Source organism: Lagenorhynchus albirostris, chromosome 2, assembly GCF_949774975.1.
Source record: "Lagenorhynchus albirostris chromosome 2, mLagAlb1.1, whole genome shotgun sequence".
Taxonomy (NCBI): domain Eukaryota; kingdom Metazoa; phylum Chordata; class Mammalia; order Artiodactyla; family Delphinidae; genus Lagenorhynchus; species Lagenorhynchus albirostris.
The window spans coordinates 81505860-81528261 of NC_083096.1; the positions used below are offsets into that span (position 1 = coordinate 81505860).

The 22402-nt window shown below is 39.5% G+C and overlaps 1 protein-coding gene across 3 annotated transcripts in view; it reads left to right on the forward strand.

Moving 5' to 3' along the window:
* The window catches only part of WARS2 (tryptophanyl tRNA synthetase 2, mitochondrial), an 87610-nt gene that overhangs the window by 57812 nt on the left and 7396 nt on the right, over positions 1–22402 (forward strand). For 2 of the 3 annotated variants that reach the window (XR_009539233.1, XM_060142381.1), the window contains exons 3-4: positions 8380–8460; positions 12140–12225. Coding sequence is in view for 2 of the 3 variants with exons in the window: in XM_060142381.1 (XP_059998364.1) it covers positions 8380–8460; positions 12140–12225 (167 nt within the window). In the remaining variant the exon portion in view is untranslated. The remainder of the gene's footprint in view (positions 1–8379; positions 8461–12139; positions 12226–22402) is intronic. The other variant, XM_060142382.1, reaches the window with a different exon arrangement.

Genomic DNA, 22402 nt, shown 5'->3' on the forward strand with positions numbered 1-22402 from the left:
TGGCTTCTTTCACTTAACATAACGTTTTCAGGGTTCGTCTATGTTGTAATATTTATCAGTACTTCATTTGTTTTTATTGTGGAGTAGTATTCCATTGTATGGCTATACCACATTTTGTTCATTCATTCAGGATGAGTCAGTGAACATTTGGGTTGTTTCCACTTTTCCAGATGTTTTCCACATGAAAATGCTACTCCGAACTTGTGTATAAAGTTTTTGTATAGTTAGATGTTTTTGGTTATCTTGGTATACATCTAGGAATGGGATTGCTGGGTTATATGGTGACTCTATATTTAACATTTTGAAGGACTGTTAAAGGGTTTTGAAAGTGGCTGCACTACTTTGTATGAGAGTTCTACCACCAATGTACAGAGGGTCCCTGACTTAGGATGGTTCAAACATACGATTTTTCAACTTTACAATGGTGCAAGAGCAATAAACATTCAGCAGAAACGGTAGTTCGAACTTTGAATTTTCCTTTTTATTTTCCTGGGCTAGCAATACGCAGTTTGATACTCTCTAATGATGCTGGGCGTCAGCGGCAAGCCACAGCTCCCAGTCAGCCACAAGATTACGAGGGCAGACAACTGACAGACACACTTATGACAGTTGTGTACCCATACAACCAGTCTGCTTTTCACTTTTAGTACAGTATTCAATAAATTACATGAGATGTTCAACACTTTATTATAAAACAGACTCTGTGCTAATTTTGCCCAACTGTAGCTAATGTAAGTGTTTTGAGCATGTTTAAGGTAGGCTAGGCTAAGCTATGATGTTGTGTATATTAGATGTATTAAATGCATTTTCAACTTAGGATATTTTCAACTCAATGATGGGTTTATCAGGAAGTAACCCTATTGTAAGTTGAGAAAGATCTGTATAAAAGTTCCAAGTTTTTCACTTCTTTCCCCAAATTTTTTTGTTGTCAGTCTTTTTTTAAGTATCCTAATGAGTATAAAGTGGTATCTCAATGTGTTGTTTTCTCAATGTGGTTTTGATTTGCAATTTCCTAGTGACTAATCATGTTGAGCATTTTTTCATGTGCTTATTAGTTATTTGTATATCTTCTTTGAAGAAGTGTCTTTTCAAATCCTTTGCCCATTTTAAATTGGTTTATCTGTCTTTTCATTGTTGAATTATGAGTTTTTTACGTAGTCTGGATACAGCTACCTTATCAGACATGATTTGCAAGTAACTTCTCCTACTTTGTGAACAGTCTTTCACTTTCTTGATGGTGTCCTTTGAAATGCAACATTTAAAAAAAAAATTTTTAACATCTTTATTGGAGTATAATTGCTTTACAATGGTGTGTTAGTTTCTGCATTATAACATAGTGAATCAGTTATACATATACATATGTTCCCATATCTCTTCCCTCTTGCATCTCCCTCCCTCCCACCCTCCCTATCCCACCCCTCTAGGTGGTCACAAAGCACCGAGCTGATCTCCCTGTGCTATGCGGCTGCTTCCCACTAGCTATCTATTTTATGTTTGGTAGTGTATATATGTCCATGCCACTCTCTCACTTTGTCACAGCTCACCCTTCCCCCTCCCCATATCCTCAAGTCCATTCTCTAGTAGGTCTGTTTCTTTATTGCCATCTTACCCCTACGTACTTCATGACCTTTTTTTTTTTTTCTTAGATTCCATATATATGTGTTAGCATACGGTATTTGTTTTTCTCTTTCTGACGTACTTCACTCTGTATGACAGACTCTAGGTCCATTCACATCACTACAAATAACTCAATTTCGTTTCTTTTTATGGCTGAGTAATAGTCCATTGTATATATGTGCCACATCTTCTTTATCCATTCATCTGATGATGGACACTTAGGTTGTTTCCATCTCCGGGCTATTGTAAATAGAGCTGCAATGAACATTTTGGTACATGACTCTCTTTGAATTATGGTTTTCTCAGGGTATATGCCCAGTAGTGGGATTGCTGGGTCATATGGTAGTTCTATTTGTAGTTTTTAAGGAACCTCCATACTGTTCTCCATAGTGGCTGTATCAATTTACATTCCCACCAACAGTGCAAGAGTGTTCCCTTTTCTCCACACCCTCCCCAGCATTTATTGTGAAACACAACATTTTAAAATTTTGATGAAGACCAGTTTATCTGTTTTTTCCTTTTGTTGCTTGTGCTATTGGTGTCATATGGACTAACAAATCACTGCTTAACCAAGGTCGTGAATACCTACTCCTATTTTTTTTCTAAGCAGTTTATAGTTTTGGCTGTTATACTGAGGTCTGTGATCCATCTTGAGTTAAGTTTTATGTATAGTGAGAGGTAGGGCTACAACATCATGCTTTTGCTTGTAGATATGTGCCTATAGATGTTCAGTTGCCCTAGCATTATTTGTTGAAGAGACTATTCTTTCCCCCAATGAATTGTCTTGGCATCTTTGTTGAAAACCAATTGACCATAAAGGTAAGAATGTAATTCTGAACTCTCACTTCTTTTCCATTGATCTATATGTTCTATCCTTATACCATACATTTTCTAAATTACTGTAGTACTGGATATTAAACCAAGCTTGCATTTCTGGAATAAATCCCACTTGATTATGTTGTGTAATACTTTATATATGTTGCTGGATTTAATTTGCTAGTATTTTGTTAAGGGTCTTTGCATCTATATTCATGTCATTGGCCTATAGTTATTTTTGTTGTGATGTCTTTGCCTGGTTTTGGTTTCAGTATAATACACGCCTCCTAGAATGAGTGAGAAAGTGTGCCCTCATCTTTTATTTTTCCGGAAGAGATTGTGAAGAATCCGTATTAATTTTTTCAATGTTTATGGGAATTCACTAGTGAAATCTGCCCTCCACCCACCACCTAGGGTTCATTTTTGTTGTTGCTATGTTTACTTAGTGACTTTTCTGCCGCAATTCTGTAAAGTCTGTCTTCATAGTCATGTGCGGCCACTGCAGTCTCTGCTGGGTTAGCTTAGTACTCAGATAATGATTGAGCAGAAATGTCTAAATGCTTTGGTCCTATATTTTCAACCCTTTGCTGAGGGGCTTACACAGGGCCTCAAGGTGAGCTAGAGGTAAGAGATTAGGGTCTTCTTAGATCTTTTCTGGACGTGTGCACAGCCCTGCACATACTTGTGGCCTGCTGGAGGCCCAGGAATGTGTCAGGTCTTTTAAAAGTACTCTATACGCATATCATTTCCCAGCTTTTCTCCTTAAGTTTTCTAGACAGCCTCTTGTTTTCTCCTACTGGTATCAGCACCTCAGGCAGCTGTAATATTAAATCATTGCTGATGATTATATTTGAAAAGCGTCTTGGGGCTGGGGCTTTTCCCACTGAGTGAGCGCTAATCAGGTCAAATAATAGCCGGCCCTGCAAATGGGGCTTTTCCCCATTTTCCAAATGGAGAGCTGTCAGACAGGTCGAGTAGTGATGATTCTCTGGGGCTGGATCTTTATGAGGAGCTCCAAACCCTCACATTCCCTTCCAGTGGCTGCTATGCTGCTGTTTTCATGGCTACCACAGATATGGGGAGAGGCTAATGGGAATCGGGCAAGTTAAAATGCCACAAAGCTATCTGTTTTTACTGGGATTTGGATGTTTTTCTTAAATAAATACTCTTCAGATTATTGCAAGCCTTTGGCTAATTTTCCAGAGTTTTGTAAAAGTTGACTTTGACAATTTTTGCTTGTGTTCTCATTGCTTTTATGGAAGAACAGATTTTCAGAGGTTGTTGCTCTGCTATTCCAGAAGTCCCTCCACCTCATTTTAAACACCAGAAATGTTTTAACTTTTATTCAAGGCCAAGTATAGTTAGATTTACAAGCCTTTTACCTATTTTCACAAACTGAACACACCCATGTACAAGTTCCATGGGTAACTTGCATTGCTCTTTATGCCCCTTTCCAATCACTAAACATCCCTTCCCTAAGATAACCTGGTTTTAAACTTAATATAATTTGAACCATTTAGTATACACTCTTTTATGTCTGTCTTCTTTCATTCAACATTAAGTTTGTGAGATTCTTTCCTGTTAAATGTAATTCAGTCTTCCTCATTGCCGTAGTATTCCGTTGAGTGAATATACCACAATTTATACATTCTCTGTAGGTGGACATTTGGATTACTTACAGTATGGTGCTGTTACAGCATACTCTTGCACAGGTATTTTTGTGAACGTATGTAAACATTTCTGTTAGGTATATACCTAGAAATGGAATACCTGGGTCATATGTTACATGAATGCTGAGCATTAGTGGATACAGTCCGTTTTCAAAGTTGGTGGACCAACTTACGTTCCCACAGCACTGTATAAGAGTTCTGTTTACTCAGTATCCTTGCCATACGTGGTAGTATTTTGGGTTTTTCATTTTAATCATTCTGGTGAGAGTGTAGTGGTATCACAGTATGACTTTAATTTGCATTTAATGCACTTGGCCAATTTGTATAAGGTTATCTGCTTTTTTCTTATTAATTTGTAGGTCTTCTTTTTTTTTTTTTTTTTTTTTTACGGTACGCGGGCCTCTCACAGTTGTGGCCTCTCCCGTTGTGGAGCACAGGCTCCGGACGCGCAGGGTCAGCGGCCATGACTCACGGGCCCAGCCACTCCGCAGCATGTGGGATCTTCCCGGACCGGGGCACGAACCCGCGTCCCCTGCATCGGCAGGCAGACTCTCAACCACTGCGCTACCAGGGTAATTCTTTACATAGTCTGTGTACCAGTATAATCTGTATAGGTTTGCAGATAGCTCCTCCCACTCTGACTTGCCTTTTTTCCCTCTTTTAATGGTGGTGTTTGATAAACAGACATCATTAATTTTAATGTAGTTTCATTTATCAAGATTTTTGCTTTATGTTTAGTACTTTTTAGATCGTATTAAAAATCCTTACTGACCAAAGGAAAGATGCAATCAACTGATTTAATTTTTTCTGCAAATTTTTAAAAATTTTAAAATATTTAGGCAGAACATTTTAGTCTACCCTGAAGAATACCAGTGTTTCCCCATGAGTGTATTTTACAGATGATTGTCCTATTTCATTCACAAAATCACCAGCAAAGCATCAAGTCTTAGACAGCTCTATTCCAAAATATCTTTTATTCCTTCCTTTCAAACCCAGCAATTCCACTGAGTATATTTCTTACCCCATTTATTTCTAATCACCCTGTCTTCTGTTTTCAGAGATAACAGAACTCATTAGAGTTGAAGTTCTCTCACTTTCTGCTCTCCACTCCTATCCCACAAGATAGATCCTCATCTATATTTATTTCTCCTCCTCCTATTTCAGTGGAAGATGTAGGTCTCTCCCACCTTAAAAAACAAAACAAGGGCTTCCCTGGTGGTGCAGTGGTTGAGAGTCCGCCTGCCGATGCAGGGGACACGGGTTCATGCCCCGGTCCGGGAGGATCCCACCTGCCGCGGAGCGGCTGGGCCCGTGAGCCATGGCCGCTGGGCCTGCGCGTCTGGAACCTGTATTCCGCAACGGGAGAGGCCACAACAGTGAGAGGCCTGCGTACCGCAAAACAAAACAAAACAAAATTTTTATTCTTAATCCCTACTAGTTACCTTCATTTCTATACTCCTTAAAAAAGAAATGTCTTACACATGTGATAAAATTGCATTGAACTAAATACACCCACACAATGAGTACATGTAAAACTGATGAAATCTAAATAGGGTGGATGGATTGTATCAAATTCAGTTTCCTGGTTGTGATATTGCACTATATTTATGCAAGGTGCTGCCACTGGGGGAACCTGGGTGAAGGGTGTACTGGATCTCTCAGTATTATTTCTTACAACTGTATGCAAATCTATAATTATCTCAGAATAAAAAGTTAAAAGAGTCTTTCTAAAAGTTATCTATAGTCATAATAACTACCATTTATTGAGTGCTTACTGTGTGCTAGGTACTGTACTAAGCACTGTCAGGTGGATACTGTTGTTAATCTCATTTTATAAATGATGAAACTGAGGCACAGAGAGGTTAAGTCATTTACACAGGGTTACCCAGCTACTGAGTGGCAGAACTAGCATTCAGATCTGGTAGCCTAAGCTCAGAGAGAGTTCTTATCCACTCTGCTATACTTCTTGTACATCTGCCTTCATATTCTGCCTCCTAGTCACGCTTCAACCCACCCCTCTATAATAGATTTAGCATTCATCCCAATCACTCCCCTGAACCTGCTTTTGCCTGGATCACCAACAAGTCTATTGCTAAATCTAATGGATTCTTTTTGGTCCTAACCATTCTTTCTGCAGCCTTTGTTATTGTTCATACATTCAACAGATATTTATTGAGCACCTACAGTGTGCCAGATTCTTGTTTTACAACAGTGAACAAGATGAGCAAAACTGCTGTTAACTGAAGAATACATATGTCTTTACTTGTTATAATTAGGAGGTCAGAAACCTTGAATCACTGCTGACTTATTTGTGGATGGTCAACAGACCACCTTATTGTTCCATGCTTTTGTTTCTCTGTGGCTAAACCAGATTATATTGTTATTTTGTTTGTGATTTCACAACAGAAGGCAGAATGTACTATATTTAATACCATTTTCACTTTTCTCCAGATAGAAATCTGACCTTTTCCAAGCAGTTGCCATGAATATGAATAAATTAAGAGAGCTAAATCCTAAAGTATACTACCTTCTTGTGTAATTATTAATGATATATTAATTTATGTTATAAATTATAATATTATAGATAAATTGTGAAAATTAATTGCCTTTGACCTTTTACTTACTTTTTCCAAATAGGGATAATTGAATTAATTAATGCCACATTATTTGGAAACACCAGGAAGATCTCTGCAGAATATTCAATAAGTTTCATTCCATATAGCCAAATAAAAAGCTACTGGAAAATACTTGACTTCATGGAGACATCATGGTAGCTGTTTGCATATCACCAAAGCTGAGCTCTTGAGCCCTAGTTGAAGGAAAGGAATCATCTTGTCTCTTTCCACATGTCCATGGTTATATTCTGTGTTTTTATTCCTTTCCCCAATTCAGTAAAGAAGCAAAAAAAAATCTCTCCTACTTCTTCATGTCAAAAAACAGCTCTTGTTTTATTAGTTCTAATGGGAATGTGTTTTGCTTGGTGATTGGAAGCAACTATAATCCTCTTGCTTCCATCCAGGGTTACTGTTTCTGTCTGATAGCTGTTTGTTTACAGCAGCAGTTAGCAATTTGCATGGACAGTGCTGTCAAAGTCACTGCCCTCAATGAATCCCAAATGCTTCTTGGAAGAAAGATGACAGATTCAACCCAGCGACTTGCAAAACTTTAAAAGCGATTCCTTGTCAAACATGTGAAAAACAGCTCTTCCCTCTCCATGACTTGAGGAAAAAAAACGAGAAATTATCTTATGCCAGATGGCGATTCCTTGCTAGTAAAATAGGCCTGGGCTGATTCAGCTTCATTCCTTTATGTTCCATTTGCAAAACCCACAAAGAACACATTTGGGGCCACTTTTCAGAGCTGGCAACAGACTCTGCTTTTTAAGGAAATCAGATGGGCACACACACAAAAAGCCACAATGGATGAAGGGCTCGGAATCCCCAGGGTCCAGAAACAGGATGCATAGGCCTTAAATTCTAGGTCACCAATTAGAACCTGGCCTGGACCCAAGAATCATCCCAATTGTTGCCAGATTTGGTGACTTGATTGAATTTGGTTAAAACAAAAACAAATTGGGAAAAAGGTTATATTTTCTTGTTGACTAAACCTCTTCTTAAAAGAAAAAAAAAAGGAAGAAATAGAAACTATCTAAAAACATGCTTTCAGATGATAAGTGATTCCTAAATTTCAAATTTCTCTGGGTCTAAAGGACTCAGTCTTTAAGTCCAGTACCTTTCTTTGCCATTTACGTGTAAGATATTACGGCTGCTTTCATATATTTAGAATTCGTTTAGAGAGGATTTGACCAGTGTGCATGCGTGCGTGTGTGTGTGTGTGCATGTGTGTGTGTCTTCTTAATTACATTGGCTTTTTAAATTGACATATAGTTGACTTATTATATTAGTTTCAGGTGTACAACATAGTGATTCAACATTTTTATAGATTACACATCATACAAAGTTATTATAAAATATTGACTAGATGCCCTGTGCTGAAATAGATGCCTCAGGACATAATGAAACCCTCTCACTGTCAGGTGCTTGCTAGGGATGTTGTGAAGAGAATTTAAACACTAGAATAGTAATGGTATTGGGTAGTTTTGAAGATGTCTTCTTCATCTAAAATTCTATGCATTATGAATTAGCCCCCTTAATTATTTTAATTACCCTCATTTGGGGTATTTTTAGCCAAGGTAATACCTGTTGTCTGTTTGGTTTTGCCTTATATGCAAGAAGATATTGACCACCTTTGTTAATGTTCTATTTTATTTCTTCAGGTGTCTGAACACACACAATTAAGTTGGATCCTTACCTGCATGGTCAGACTACCCCGATTACAACATTTACACCAGTGGAAGGTAAATGCCAGTGATCTGATTAATAAACAGACAGAAGTTCAGTTCCCAGTGCAGCTATTTTTCCTCTTTCTGTTTATTTTTGTGTTAGGCTCTGGGAATCCTGAGTTTGCTGGCCTCCCTGGTCTGTTACTCTAGCAGCTAGCTAGACCAGCATCTTTAACCTCACCGCCTCAGGGTATGAAACAGATAGTAAGAGGGTTCTCTAAGATTCTTTCCAACTGAAAAACTGGATGAAAATATCCAGCTTATTAATTATTTGATTTTATCTGTGCATGGTCGGTCCTGAGTGACCTTTACATAGACTTGGTAATGACTTTGAACGTGCCACATTCTAATTAACAAACAATCACCATTTCTGGATTACTGGACTCTGAAGTTGCCTCCACCGGAATTAACTGGCATTAAGGCCAGAATGTTTTCATTGTGGGGAGAAGAGACAGCATATTTTATTTAATATTTAAACAAGTTGAGTCCAACAACAGTTCAAACCCACAGAAAAATTAAGCCTGTTCTTTTTCTAAGAAGTTCAGCAGAGAAATATAAATTGGGTAATTCAAAGTACTTTACTCCCATGTATTTTTGCAATTGGATAACCTGAGGGTAGGTGGCCCGCCACTATGTCAACACTGATATCAGTATCAAGCGTCTTTCCAGCATATTTTCAGGGCCATTAATTTCCTCAAAAGGCTTTGATTTTCTATTTAGAAGGCTTCACATATGCTGCAGAGAGAAACAGACAGAGCTTTAATATGGCAGTGTCTAAATAGGAGGTACTGGTGATGCTGCAGAATCGTTACCTGCCAGGAGTTAAAAACAAAATTTTGTAATGTTCTCTACTGTATTTTGGTTTGGGGCAAGACTTTCCCATTTTATCGTAATATGGTAATGCTAAGCTGAACACTGAACACTGAAATCCTTTTATAAGAACTGATTTAATGGGAAATGCTCCCACTTTTTTTTTTTTTTTTATTGGCTGCGTTAGGTCTTCGTTGCTGCGCACAGCAGCACAGGCTTTCTCTAGTTGGGGCAAGCAGGGGCTACTCCTTGTTGTGGTGTGCGGGCTTCTCATTGCGGTGGCTTCTCTTGTGGAGCATGGGCTGTAGGCACCTAGGCTCAGTAATTGTGGCTCGCGGGCTCAGTAGTTGTGGCGCACGGGCTTAGCTGCTCCGCGGCATGTGGGATCTTCCTGGACCAGGGATCGAACCTGTATTCCCTGCATTGGCAGGTGGATTCCTAACCACTGCACCACCAGAGAAGTCCCTCCCACTTTAAAATAGTGTCTAAGGACCTCCTGGTAACACGTTACTAGTGAATGATTCTGAAGAAGACTTCTACTAGTCCGTGATTTCTTATCTTTGGGGAAAACATGGCTTTCAAAGCCAGTCTTAACTGTAGAGCATGGTATACTGCCTTCTATGGTCATTCCTTCATTAACAAATACTGGTGATGCCTTCTGCTAGTCTCATATCACACTAAGGCCTGGAGGTATTACAGTTACCAAGATGGATGGATGCAGCCCCTTTCATAAGGCTTATAGTTTATTTGGGAACAGACAGTTAAACAAACAATCAAAGTGTAAAAAGTTTTAGGAGGGAAAGGTTCCAGTTCTATGGGAAGAGCTAAGAACCCCTAAGTTGGTTTTGATTGGGGCAGTGAGGGACAAAACAGGGGGAAGGAAGGGTAGGGTCAGGGCTGGAGAGGTCAGGGTTATTTGGAGGATTGATGAGATAGCACAGATGTGAGGCATCTGGGGCCCATAATAGGCATCCAATAAGTAATAGAGCTCTCCACACCTCCCCACTTCCTTTGTAGTTTCAAGGTCCAGTATTCTAATATAAAAAGACTATAAATCTAATACAGTAGCAATTTTTTTTTTTTTTTGAGGTACGCAGGCCTCTCACTGTTGTGGCCTCTCCCGTTGCGGAGCACAGGCTCCGGGCGCACAGGCTCAGTGGCCATGGCTCATGGGCCTAGCTGCTCCACGGCATGTGGGATCTTCCCGGACCGGGACACGAACCCGTGTCCCCTGCATTGGCAGGCGGACTCTCAACCACTGCACCACCAGGGAAGCCCAACAGTAGCAGTTTTTAAAGACTGGGTTCTTTTCCCATTTGCTCATTTCCAAATTAAATTTTTTTAAGGGAATTCCTTTATTTTTATTTATTTATTTATTTATTTTTGGCTGTGTTGTGTCTTCGTTTCTGTGCAAGGGCTTTCTCTAGCTGCGGCAAGCGGTGGCCACTCTTCATCTCAGGCCTCTCACTATCACGACCTGTCCTGTTGCGCAGCACAGGCTCCAGATGCGCAGGCTCAGTAGTTGTGGCTCATGGGCCTAGTTGCTCCGCAGCATGTGGGATCTTCCAAGACCAGGGCTCAAACCCGTGTCCTCTGCATTGGCAGGCAGACTCTCAACCACTGCGCCACCAGGGAAGCCCCCCAAATTAAATTTTTATTATAATTACCCTATGATCATTGCAAACTGGCCTTTATCATGAACGTAGTAATAAGGTGTACTGAAGGAATTGTATGATCAAACTTTCAAATTTCCTATGAATGGCCTATAGCATTAGTAGTGCTGTAAGCCAGAAACTCCTTGAAGTAACTAGAAAAATTTGTAACTAAATTATGGAACATTAAGATGATTAAAGAGAGAAGCCGTTGTTTTCAGACCCAGTCTCAAAGGGTGTGTCTGCATTTTGGTTGGGGAACCCCCAGTTGTGAGCACGTGAGTTTGGTCCTCAGACTCATGCAAGTTTATAAATTGAGTTGTTCATTTCATTCAGGAATCTTTGGATTTCAGGGAAGTGATTCATATTAACTCAACAAATAAAACTTATCTACACACCAAAATATACCAAAATATCCATCTATCATTTTACAAGATATGATATACCTAGGCCTTAGAAGCAGTTACCAGTGAACTGCACACAATAGTCCCTGCTAATAAGTAGCTCTGCTCAGAAAGCCAGATTCCCTGCAGCAAGGGAGTTAGTATCACCAGGGCTCACATTCAGCACCCAGTGCTCGCCAGTTGTTAAATATTTCTAGTATCACCTCCAGTGTTTCCATCAGCTTCCCTGTTAAGGAAATATTTTTATTTATACCACCTGTACTGTTTATTGGATCACTTTACTCTCAGGACAGATAATTAGGATTGGTTAGATGAAATTTTCTCTTAGTTTCATTGTTTTTAATGCCATGATTTTCTGGTTTTTTGTTTTGTTTTAATGTGATTTTAAGGGAACATTACAGTTTTGTCAATAGCAGAGTGTGAGACTTTCTGGGAAGTTTCCACAAACAATTTGATGTTAACTAATGTTAATTTATAGAAATTTAATTTCATGGTATTTTCTGACCTTCCCTGTGAAATCTAGAATTTATCTGATTTGGAACCTAGAAAATCTTATGTCCTTACTTTAATAAAATGAAAAAGATATAGTGGCAGTGCAGGATCGTTTCAAGGGGCAGTGGGGAAGCGGATTCACCTTATTCCTGCCCAAGGCTGGAGCATGGAGACAAGCCAGCCAGAAGATGGCCAGAGTTACTAACAGGAACTGAGATAGAATGTTGTTACAGGTGGCTTCAAATCACCCCTTGCTTGCTTTAAAGATTTCCTAATTTAGCATTATAATTAGGTTCATGTCGGATTTGTTTCCCTCCTCTCTTTCCACCCCCGCAGGCAAAGACTGCCAAGGAGAAGCAGAATGGAACCATGGGCCTGCTCACCTACCCAGTACTCCAGGCAGCTGACGTTCTGCTGTACAAGTAAGGAGCAGAGTTCACCCCTCATCCTAGATGTAGTCATGCTGACAAGAGAATGTCTCACCTATCTCAAATAGATTCGGTTCACGGGGAAAGATGGGTACAGAAAGGATCAGACACATGAATCTATTTGTGTCTATTCCCTGGTAATAATACTAAATTATAGAACTATGTTTTAATGTGAAACTAATAATATTAAGGAGTAGCCCTTAGGGCTTCCCTGGTGGCGCAGTGGTTGAGAGTCCGCCTGCCGCTGCAGGGGACACAGGTTCGTGCCCCGGTCCGGGAAGATCCCACATGCCACGGAGCGGCTGGGCCCGTGAGCCATGGCCGCTGAGCCTGCGCGTCCGGAGCCTGTGCTCCGCAACGGGAGCGGCCACAACAGTGAGAGGCCCGCGTACCGCAAAAAAAAAAGAGAAGTAGCCCTTAAATAGCACTTGCCATGTGTTGGAAACAATTATAAGTGCTTTACATACATTAACCCATTTAATCCTCACAACAACCTTGTAAAACTATACCATCATCATCCTTAGTTTACAGATATGTAAACTTAGGCTCAGAGTGGTTAGTAACTTGCTCGAGGTCATGTGCTAGCGAGGCTTGGACCCAGGATTTGAGTCTAGAAAGTTTGGGTACAAAATCTGTGCTCTTAACCACTATAGAATATACCCTTCCCTAGTAATAATTACACTTCAAGAGTTTTAAATGTTGATTTCTCATATAATCTAGACTCTCAAGCAATGCTGTCCCATAGAACTTGCTGCAGTTATGGAAATGTTCTCTACCTGCGTGAAGACCATAGCCGGTAGTCACATGTGGCTATTGAGCACTTGAAATGTTGACAGAGGAACTGAATTTTAACTTTCATTAATTTCGATTTAAATAGCTGCCTGTTGTAGTGGCTACTATATTGGACCTGCAGGTTGAGATCAAGTTTTACAACATGGTATAGGGTGCCCTCACTTTTCTTGGACCCATAATCTATAAGTCAGCTACTACTGCTACTTACAGGTCTCAAAACTATACAACTAGAGGATACGTGCACTCTCTGGAGGGCTGGCCAGGGCTTCTGACCCCATTCCTCTCCCTATTCTTCCCTCCTATCCCCACATCACCTCCCTCGGCCCCCATTTGGCCTTCTAGAGATAAAGCCTCCCAGTCAGCATACAGTCATGGCCAAACCTTGCTACTGTGAAAGCTTCTGAGGAAGAAGAGAAACTATATGGGTCTTTTTACCCCTTTCCCCTAAAACCTTGACCCCATAAAAGTGATTCTTCTGGGCTTTCCTGGTGACGCAGTGGTTAAGAATCCGCCTGCCAATGCAAGGGACATGGGTTCGAGCCCTGGTCCGGGAAGATCCCACAGGCCGCGAAGCAACTAAGCCCGTATGCCACAACTACTGAGCCTGTGCTCTAGAGCCCGTGAGTCACAACTACTGAAGCCCACGTGCCTAGAGCCTGTGCTCTGCAACAAGAGAAGCCGCCACAATGAGAAGCCCATGTACTACAACGAAGAGTAGACCCCGCTCACCGCAGCTAGAGAAGGCCCGCGCGCAGCAACAAAGACCCAACACAGCCAAAAATAAATAAAAATAAAATAAATTTATAAAAACAAAATAGTGATTCTTCTGTGGTAAAACTAGAATTCTTTGCACGTAAATGTGATAATAGCATGGAGATGACAGTATATGTACCTTGTGACATGACCTCAGAGCCCTCGTGCAATTATGATGGAAACAGCTAGAAGAATAGCTGCTTAACTTTACATATAAGGAATGTCCATTAGTACATGCAATCTATCTTTAATTCTGATTCAAACTCATGTGTTAGGATTATGTGTCTGTTTGATATATTAACTTGAATGCTGGACCCCTGATAGCATTTATTATTTATAATAAGTAACTTTTGACTTATCCTGGGAAATCTAGAACACTTTTCTCCAGGAGCAGCAAATGAAAGTCTAATGAGGGTCTAATAATATATTTCCCAGTGAAGTAGCATATTTACTTAGAAAGGTTCTGTAAAGAGCTTTGATTTTGTCACCTGTAAAGATGAGAAAAATCATTATTAAAGGATTAAAATGAAATCTGTCACTTGGCTATGATTGATGATGATGTCTTTGACTATTACAAGCTTGTGTCTAGTTTCGTTTTCAAGGGCTACTTCTTCATAGAACCAAAGGCTGATTTTTCAGCACCAGGATTTGGAAGCACAGAAGAACAACAGATTTCTTCAACAGTTCAAGAGCTATAATGGGGGAGTCCTGTGAGTCCAGGGCTGTGAAGAAGAGTAAACTTGAACAAGAATGACTGCCCTCTGTGATACCATGGAGCACAGAGTGGGAAGGAACTTTAAAGGGCCTCTTCTTCGACTCCCTTGCTTTACAAATGCGGCCCAGGCAGGTTAAGCAATCTGCCTAAGCCATGCAGCCAGACAGTGGACAGAGGAGCCTCGGAGCGTGACTATGGTCTCCGGAGGCCAGTGCTCACCTTCCTTAAGGAGCCAGTCGTTGTGTCAGGAAACAAGGTCATCACATGAACAACCAGAGCAATATAGATAATATATAACAAAGTGATGATGAATTTATTTTTATCAGGTGCCCGAAAATACAATTGTCAGAATGATAAAAATCCTGCAGTTTCTTTCATTCATAAAGTGCATTAATGGGACATAGCTCAGGGGGTTATTAAACAGATTATGTATGAATTGATATCACCTAGTATATACTCAATACAAACATTTTAAGAGTGCAAGCAACATTTTAAAAGGCTGATATTGGCAGAAATATCTCCTTAACATCCCCAAATCGGTCATATCATCTACCTTTCTTTCAACCCAAGCCTGAAGTTGAGAATGTCCTCTTTTCTTACACAAAACAGTAATTATTTCAGAGGGGGCAGGTAAACACCAAGAGCTTTCCGATAGCTTCCTGTCTGTCTTACTCTGCCCAACATCAGCAGGTTCTCACAGTCGGTTAAGGGTTCCGAGGATAAGTACTTCTCCAGCCTCAGTAACCCCAGCCTACTCCCAGTAGCAAAAAAATTCCCATACTATAAATATTCCTTCTTTAACGCTTATTGATCTATTTGGTGGTTAGAATATGTACTAAGAATGCCATAAGATGCCTTTCTTTTTCCTATTTTCTGAAAAGAAAATTTTCATGGCATATGTTTTTCTATCCCCATCAGGCTTCTGATATTTTATATATAACTTGTTAAACAGACAAAAGTAGTTTTCTACAAAACTAGGTAATTATCAGTATTCAAGATGATTGTCTCCTACCTTAGCCTAGAAACTAGAAACTGTCTCCCTGTAATGCCACGATTAGATCAAAGATGCGGAGCTGGTACCTGCATGCTCCTTTTCTAAAGAGAGATAGCCCTACGTTTCTTTCCTGTCTGGTCTTAGGCTGGACATACTGCTCCCAGCCACCATGCTCCATCCCATAGACTCTGTTCCTTTGAGCTTTTTCCTCCTGCCATCTTCCTTCAGACTATTCCCCAGGGCGCCATTGCCACACCAGGGCATATGTGTCATTTGGACCACTGCAAAGTGTGCAGACAAGTACAATAAAATCAGCTCTGTCTACTACAACGTTTATTCTGCTAACATACAGTTCTCATCTGTATCACTGTGCTTCTTTCCAAGTTTAGAAATTTCCTAATTGCTTGATAATAAGTAGCAGAGGCAGGACTCAAACCCAGGTCTGATTTTTAGCCTGTACCATTGTTTTGCCTATAACAGAGCTCAAGCACTTGGGGTTACTTTTTGTTTGGTTCTGTTTCAGATATTTCTGGATTTTGAAAAATATCATAACTAGAATGTCTATGAATATATACATTATAAACATAGATAAATACAAAAAATAAAAATAGATACAAAAAACATTCATATTTTCTCTCACCAGAAAATGTGTATGTGGCCTCTTCATAAAATGTTGATGTGCAGGGCAGTTATAGATTTCATGTTTGCTTTCGTCAAAATCCGCATGAGAATTGAGTGGTACATGGTGGGGTGGAGAACAAACAAGGGGGAAGGGAATGGAAGAGGAGCCTTCCAGATAAGTGTATGAGAAATAAATGTAATTGTTTTGGCAGAACTTTGTAAGGAACCCAGGAATGGAGACCTGAGACCATCTTAAGCTTGAGAGCATAATAAAATAGCAGGTATTTGAAGAGAGACAAAATACTCAAAAATAACAAGTGTTTATAATTTTTTATTTTATATCTACATTATTATTCTGAATATCTAAGTTCCAATAGCTAGATATATATATTAAGTAAATATTTCTCTCTCTCTCTCTCTCTCTCTCTCTCTCTCTCTCTATATATATATATATATATATATACACACACACACACATATATATACACACATACATAGTTTTTATTAACATACAGCAAATACTTGTTAAGTAACTGTAAGGCCACTAATCTAGAAAAATGCACTGTGCATGGACTTGAGGGAAAGGGAAGAAGGAATTCACATGTGAGCATTATTTGCTAGGTGCCATACTGGCTGCTACACATACGTTATCTATTCAGATTCTCACAACAGCTCTGTAAGACAGTTAAGTGGTGTTATTCCCATTTTACAGATAAAAAAATGGAGTTTGGGCTTCCCTGGTGGCGCAGTGGTTGAGAGTCCGCCTGCCGATGCAGGGGACACGGGTTCGTGCCCCGGTCCGGGAGGATCCCACGTGCTGCGGAGCGGCTGGGCCCGTGAGCCATGGCCGCTGAGTCTGCGCGTCCGGAGCCTGTGCTCCGCAACGGGAGAGACCACAACAGTGAGAGGCCCGTGTACCGCAAAAAAAAAAAAAAAAAAAGGAAGTTTTAGAGAGGTACCACTAAGTCTGCTCAACTAGAGATGAGAGTGATTACCTGGGCTACTCAGTTTCTCTTTCTCAAGAACTAGAACAGAGAAATACAGGAAGAGGATAAGAAGATAGTGAAAGCAAAAGCTGAAATGACAAAGGAAAATGTGGAAACAGAGGCCTCAAGGAACTATGAGTAAGCAGAACCAAAACCAACCCCAAGCCAAGAGTACAGAGAGTAAGATGTTTGGTCGGAAACGTCAGACTTGGTAATTCCAGAGAGAAGCTGAGTTGCTGTAATGTCTGAGGATCAGACCACTGCCATTGAGAACAGTTGAGATAATTCATTCCTAAAACTGCTTTGGAGACATCTAGTTTTTGCATTACATTCTTTCTTTGTGAAGTCAGTGTGTCCTGAATTTTTATGAGATTCTGAAAGCTGCTGGCCAAATGTCATTTCAGTACTCTGCTGAGGTTCACATACTTACCCACAACAGCCAAAGCAATCATTTCTTCTCTTTCTCTTTCACTTTTGAGCTTTCAGACAAGCGCCTACAGTAAACCAGAACCCTACTGGAAAGCAGTCTGAGAAATGTAGCTTACAGGCTGCTAGCCCCTGAAAATCAAGAAATAACGTAGAAGGAAACAATGATGCTGAGAGGTCAAGAGACAATGCAGTACACTCTCCTAAAAGCAGGGGGAAGCTATTTGTGCGCTTTTAAGGACAGAGTGAAATGATTTGATTTGTACTTTTAAAAGAACTAATTAAAATACACAGAATGAGTTATAGGGGCACAAGAGCAGCCAGGGTAGTCTATTAAGAGGCTCTTTCATTAGCCTATTTAGACCATGATGGTGACAGTGAAGATGAAGAGAAGAGACAAATGTAAGAGATTTTAGGATGTAAAGTGGATAAGATTTCATATGGATTGGATGTGTATGAGAAAGAGCTATCAGGGATGTCCCCAGGTTCCTGACTTATGCAGCTAGATTGATGGTGTTGCCATTCATTGAGATAGGGAATACTGTAAGAGGACTAGCCAGAAGAATTTATAGCTTCAGTTGGTGTTCTCTCTCCTCTTGGAAGCTAACTCCCTAGAAGTTAAAACCTTCTTTATATCTCTCATAGTACTGGCACCAGGCCTTGCATAGCATAGGTCTTCAATAAATAATTGCTAAATTAAAGAGTCATTACAATATAGCCAACAAGCAACCAGTGCTGGTGAATTCATCCTTTACAAAAGGAAAAACGGCACCAAACTCCTATCGCAGCCAGGCTGGTTAAAGGCAGTAGCGCCGAAAATGCATAAACACAGCCAAAGAAGTAGGAAAAAAAATAAGAGAACAAATCTCTGTGAGCAGATATTTGTAGGCAATGATTATTCATCTGGACACTAATTCTGCCAGAGGGGTGGGGTGGATCCCAAGTAAACGTAGATGCCACAAGGAACTAAGCAAAAGAAAAATGGTTTAGTCATCAAGGAAGATGATCAGACGCATTATTGTGTGACAGAAGTTGTAACAATCAAAATTATGAAAGACTTTTGTTTTATGTTGTGTCTAAGAAAGTACAGTCAGGGTAAGTAAAAAAAAAAAAGAAAATGGGGAAAAAGAGAAGACATATTAATATGGAGATCATTATGTAGGGTATAAATTTTAAAAGAACAGCACTAAATTATTTGAAGTGAGAGGAAGAGTGTGAGTAGAGAGGTTGAAATGTGAAGAGAATCAGCCCCATAAGTGAGCAGAATCAAAGACAGACTGAATTAATGTAGAGTGTAAACTCAATGGATGAGAAGTAAGGGCCAAGATAAATTACAGGAGGTGAAAGGACCAGCTGGAGCAGAGGGAGGAAAGACTAGAAACAAACAAACTAAAATCAGATGAAAAAGCCAAGTGGAGCAATAGGTCCAGGTGAAAAAAATTAAAATTTTTTTAATCCTTTTTTGAAAAAGAAAAACCTCACAGAATTGTAAGAAAAGAGGCTAGGATCCGACATAAGGCAAAGACACATGCAGAGTCATTATGAAAACTAAATGTGTTTTCTGTTTAGTTTGGTTGCTTGGTGAATCTGGAACCATTTTGACATGTGGAAATATTCATTTTGATGTGCTTAAAGTGTATTGATTATGGTAATTGTTTTTTCTGTGTTAGTTGCAGTCCATTGTGATTTCCTATGGGCTACTGTAATTGCTTTTTAACCTGCCCTGTTGGCTAATTTGGTTTGGGGGAGTCAAGGTAACCTCTGCGTGTCAGCCTCACTATAATTACAAGACAGGAGTGCAAAGTCCAGTCAAAGGACAGGAATTTAGGAAGGTGGGCGTGTGCACGTACATCTCAGAGAGGAGCACGTACAGGGTTGTGGACAGGAGGGAAACATAAAAAGGAACATTTTTGTTTTCGCCACTTGTCAAGCCAGTGACTTTCTTCTCCAGGCTGTGTGGAAGAGAGCACTGGACATGGCCTAACAATCATTTTGTAGAATTTCCTAAATTCACTTACTGACCTTAGAAGAAACTACTTCCTGATCCTTTGTCATGGTCCCTGGATTTTCCCTTTGCCTTCATTATCCTGTCTCTGTTTTCCTTAAATTAAAAGACTCCTTAGAATTCCTATAACATACCATTTATATTTGGGTATAACCTAATCAGATATATAAACTATCAGTTTGAAATATTTCTTCTTCCCAAATCAGGATTGCTGCCCAGGTCTGTGACTGTCTCTGGGATTTTATGTTGATATTTATGTTCGTGGTATGAGTCAGCTATCAAAAAGGAAAATGGTCCTGGTTTGAAAAAGGCCACAAGGTACCTCACATCAAGGTCCCTAATATACCTTTCTTGTATCATTTTGTCGTTCATGGTATCAGATATTAATGACTATATGTTATAGCCAGTGTTGATTGAGCTCTTACTATCAAGTATCGTGCTATGCTTGGTTAGCTCATCTAATCTTTGAAACAACAGTAAGAGGTACACACCATTATGATCCTCATTTTGTAGAGGAAATGGAGGCTTAGGAACAGTAAGACACTTGGCTATGGTAACTCGCTAGTAGCTGTTGGAGCTATGATTTAGATTCAGTCTGATCATAAGCTGATTTTATTATAATTTTTCTCTTGGTATATAACTATATACATTATACTTACTTCCTCTTAAGATCATTCATTTATTGAAGAAATATTTGTTGAGCTTCTCCTACCTACCAGGCAAATCTAGTAGGCATTGGAAATAGATTGAAAAGCAAGACAAGTTCTCAAAAAGCTTATTTGATAGCAGGAGAGAAAATAACATACAATTAAATAAACAAACAAATGAAGTAAAATAATTAGACTAGGGTTAATACTATAAAGAAAATAAATAAGATACTGTGAAAAAGAATAAGAGGGGGAAGCCAACTGTGGAGGTGGTAGTTAGGGAAGTCTTCTCCAAAGAGGTGATATTTAAGCTTAGACCTGAAATCAAGGCAACAATAGGCAGGATTTAAGGGAGGAACATTCTGGTAGGATAGAAGAGCAATATGTTCAATAGATCCAGCTCCCTGCCTTAAACATTTGAATTGTAAACTTTCCAGGATACACCATTTTGTTTTCTGTCTTCTGTAGACCTATAGGGTCTAGTAGTAGGAGAGTCAACGGTCTCTCACAGGTTCATTTCAATGTTCTACTATAATTTAAGCATTCTCTATTCAACAGGAAAAAATTAAAAATCACTGCTACTATTTCTGTTCTTTTTAACATATTGGTGCATTTCCTCCAAACCAGTTTTTGAAGTTAACATTCCCTGTTTGCACACTGTCTACCAGGCACCAAACTGTGAGCTTTGCATGCATTATTTTACTCACTCATCAAGCAACCCCATGAGTAGGAACTTATTATTAGTCAGCTTTGAAAATGAAACAGATTTAGGTTGAATACCTCTCCCAGGAACACGCAACTGGTGAGTGGCAGAGCAGGAATCTGACCCCAGAACTGCCTGACAGCAGAGCGCCCCCTCTAACCGCTGTGGCCTCTCCTTTATCTGAATGTACATTATATGTATTTTCCAAAAAGCTTGCATCCTGGGTTTTTGTTTATTTTTTTGGCTTATATTTTCCCACATCATTAAATGTTTTCTGTTTTTATTGATTTTAATGTTTTCTTTGTTTTCTGCCTTTTGCTATATAGATTGTGGTTTTTTTGCTTTTATGTATTCCAATGGTTTGGAAGGTGTGCTTTCTGTTTTTAATTCTAGCAGTGACCATCTTTAAACAAAGACCACCCAAATGAGAAAACAGCCTTTCAGAACTTGTCACAGCAAGAGACTCAGCCACCATCACTTGTGTTCTGCAGGCAAGCAGGGGAGTACAGAGGCCTTATAGGAAAGAAAGTCTTCAGGGATGCTCTGTTTAGAGGTTGTTGCCACGGGGAAGCTGGAGGCTGACTAACTAGAAATGGGGCATCTTATGTGATTGGTTTGGGAAGCATATGTGACTTTCTCTGGTTGGTCCTGAGTTGGACAAAGCTAGGACAAAGAACTGGGACGTTGGCAGCCATTGACCAAGTCTTGACCATGCTGGGCCCATTGCTGCAGAGACTGTGGTTTGGCCTTCTGAGCTAGTTGCTCCAGAGGTTTTGGGTCAGTTTTTTGGCCATATAATATCTGGCCATTGTCCATTTATATGCCAGTTTCTCTCTTTTCAAAAATGTGTTTTTGAATCTTTTGCTAATCATTCCAAATAAAAATGTTATCATGATATCATGTGGTAAGATGGGTTATTAATCACACTTGTAGATCCTCAGTCAATACTCACACTTCGTTTTGATTTTGTAAACTAACCTGGGATTTTCAATAGATTGTTGTTATTTAAATGGCTTGATTTTAGACTACATCGTTTTCTATTCCAAATTGTAACCAAGATTTAGACTTTATGTTTTTAGTCTTTACAGCCAGTCCTTATACCTTGGCATCTCCATTTCTGAGTTCTTTAGTCTGTAGCTTTGCTTCAATTTTTTTTCCAGTCCTTTACATGCCTGAGAATTTCTTTCTGTTCAGCTTGCCTCATCAGTAAAATGGGATTAAGTACAATAACAATACATTAAAAGTGCTTAACAAAGTGTACAGCATATAGGAAGTGTTCAGTAGCTATTAGCTACTTTATTATCATCATCGTAATTATTATTATAGTTCACATATAAAACACAGCTTGGCTAGGTTTTCAATACTTTTTTCTCACAACCCTATAAACATTGTTCCATTGTATTATCAACCTGATTTCTCTTATTTTTGTCTTTATTTTCTGACTGTGGCCTATAGGATTTTTTTCTTTAACTTGTCATTTAAAATTTCTTCTGGGTTGTGTTTTGGTGTGATTCTCCAGTGTTTTTTTC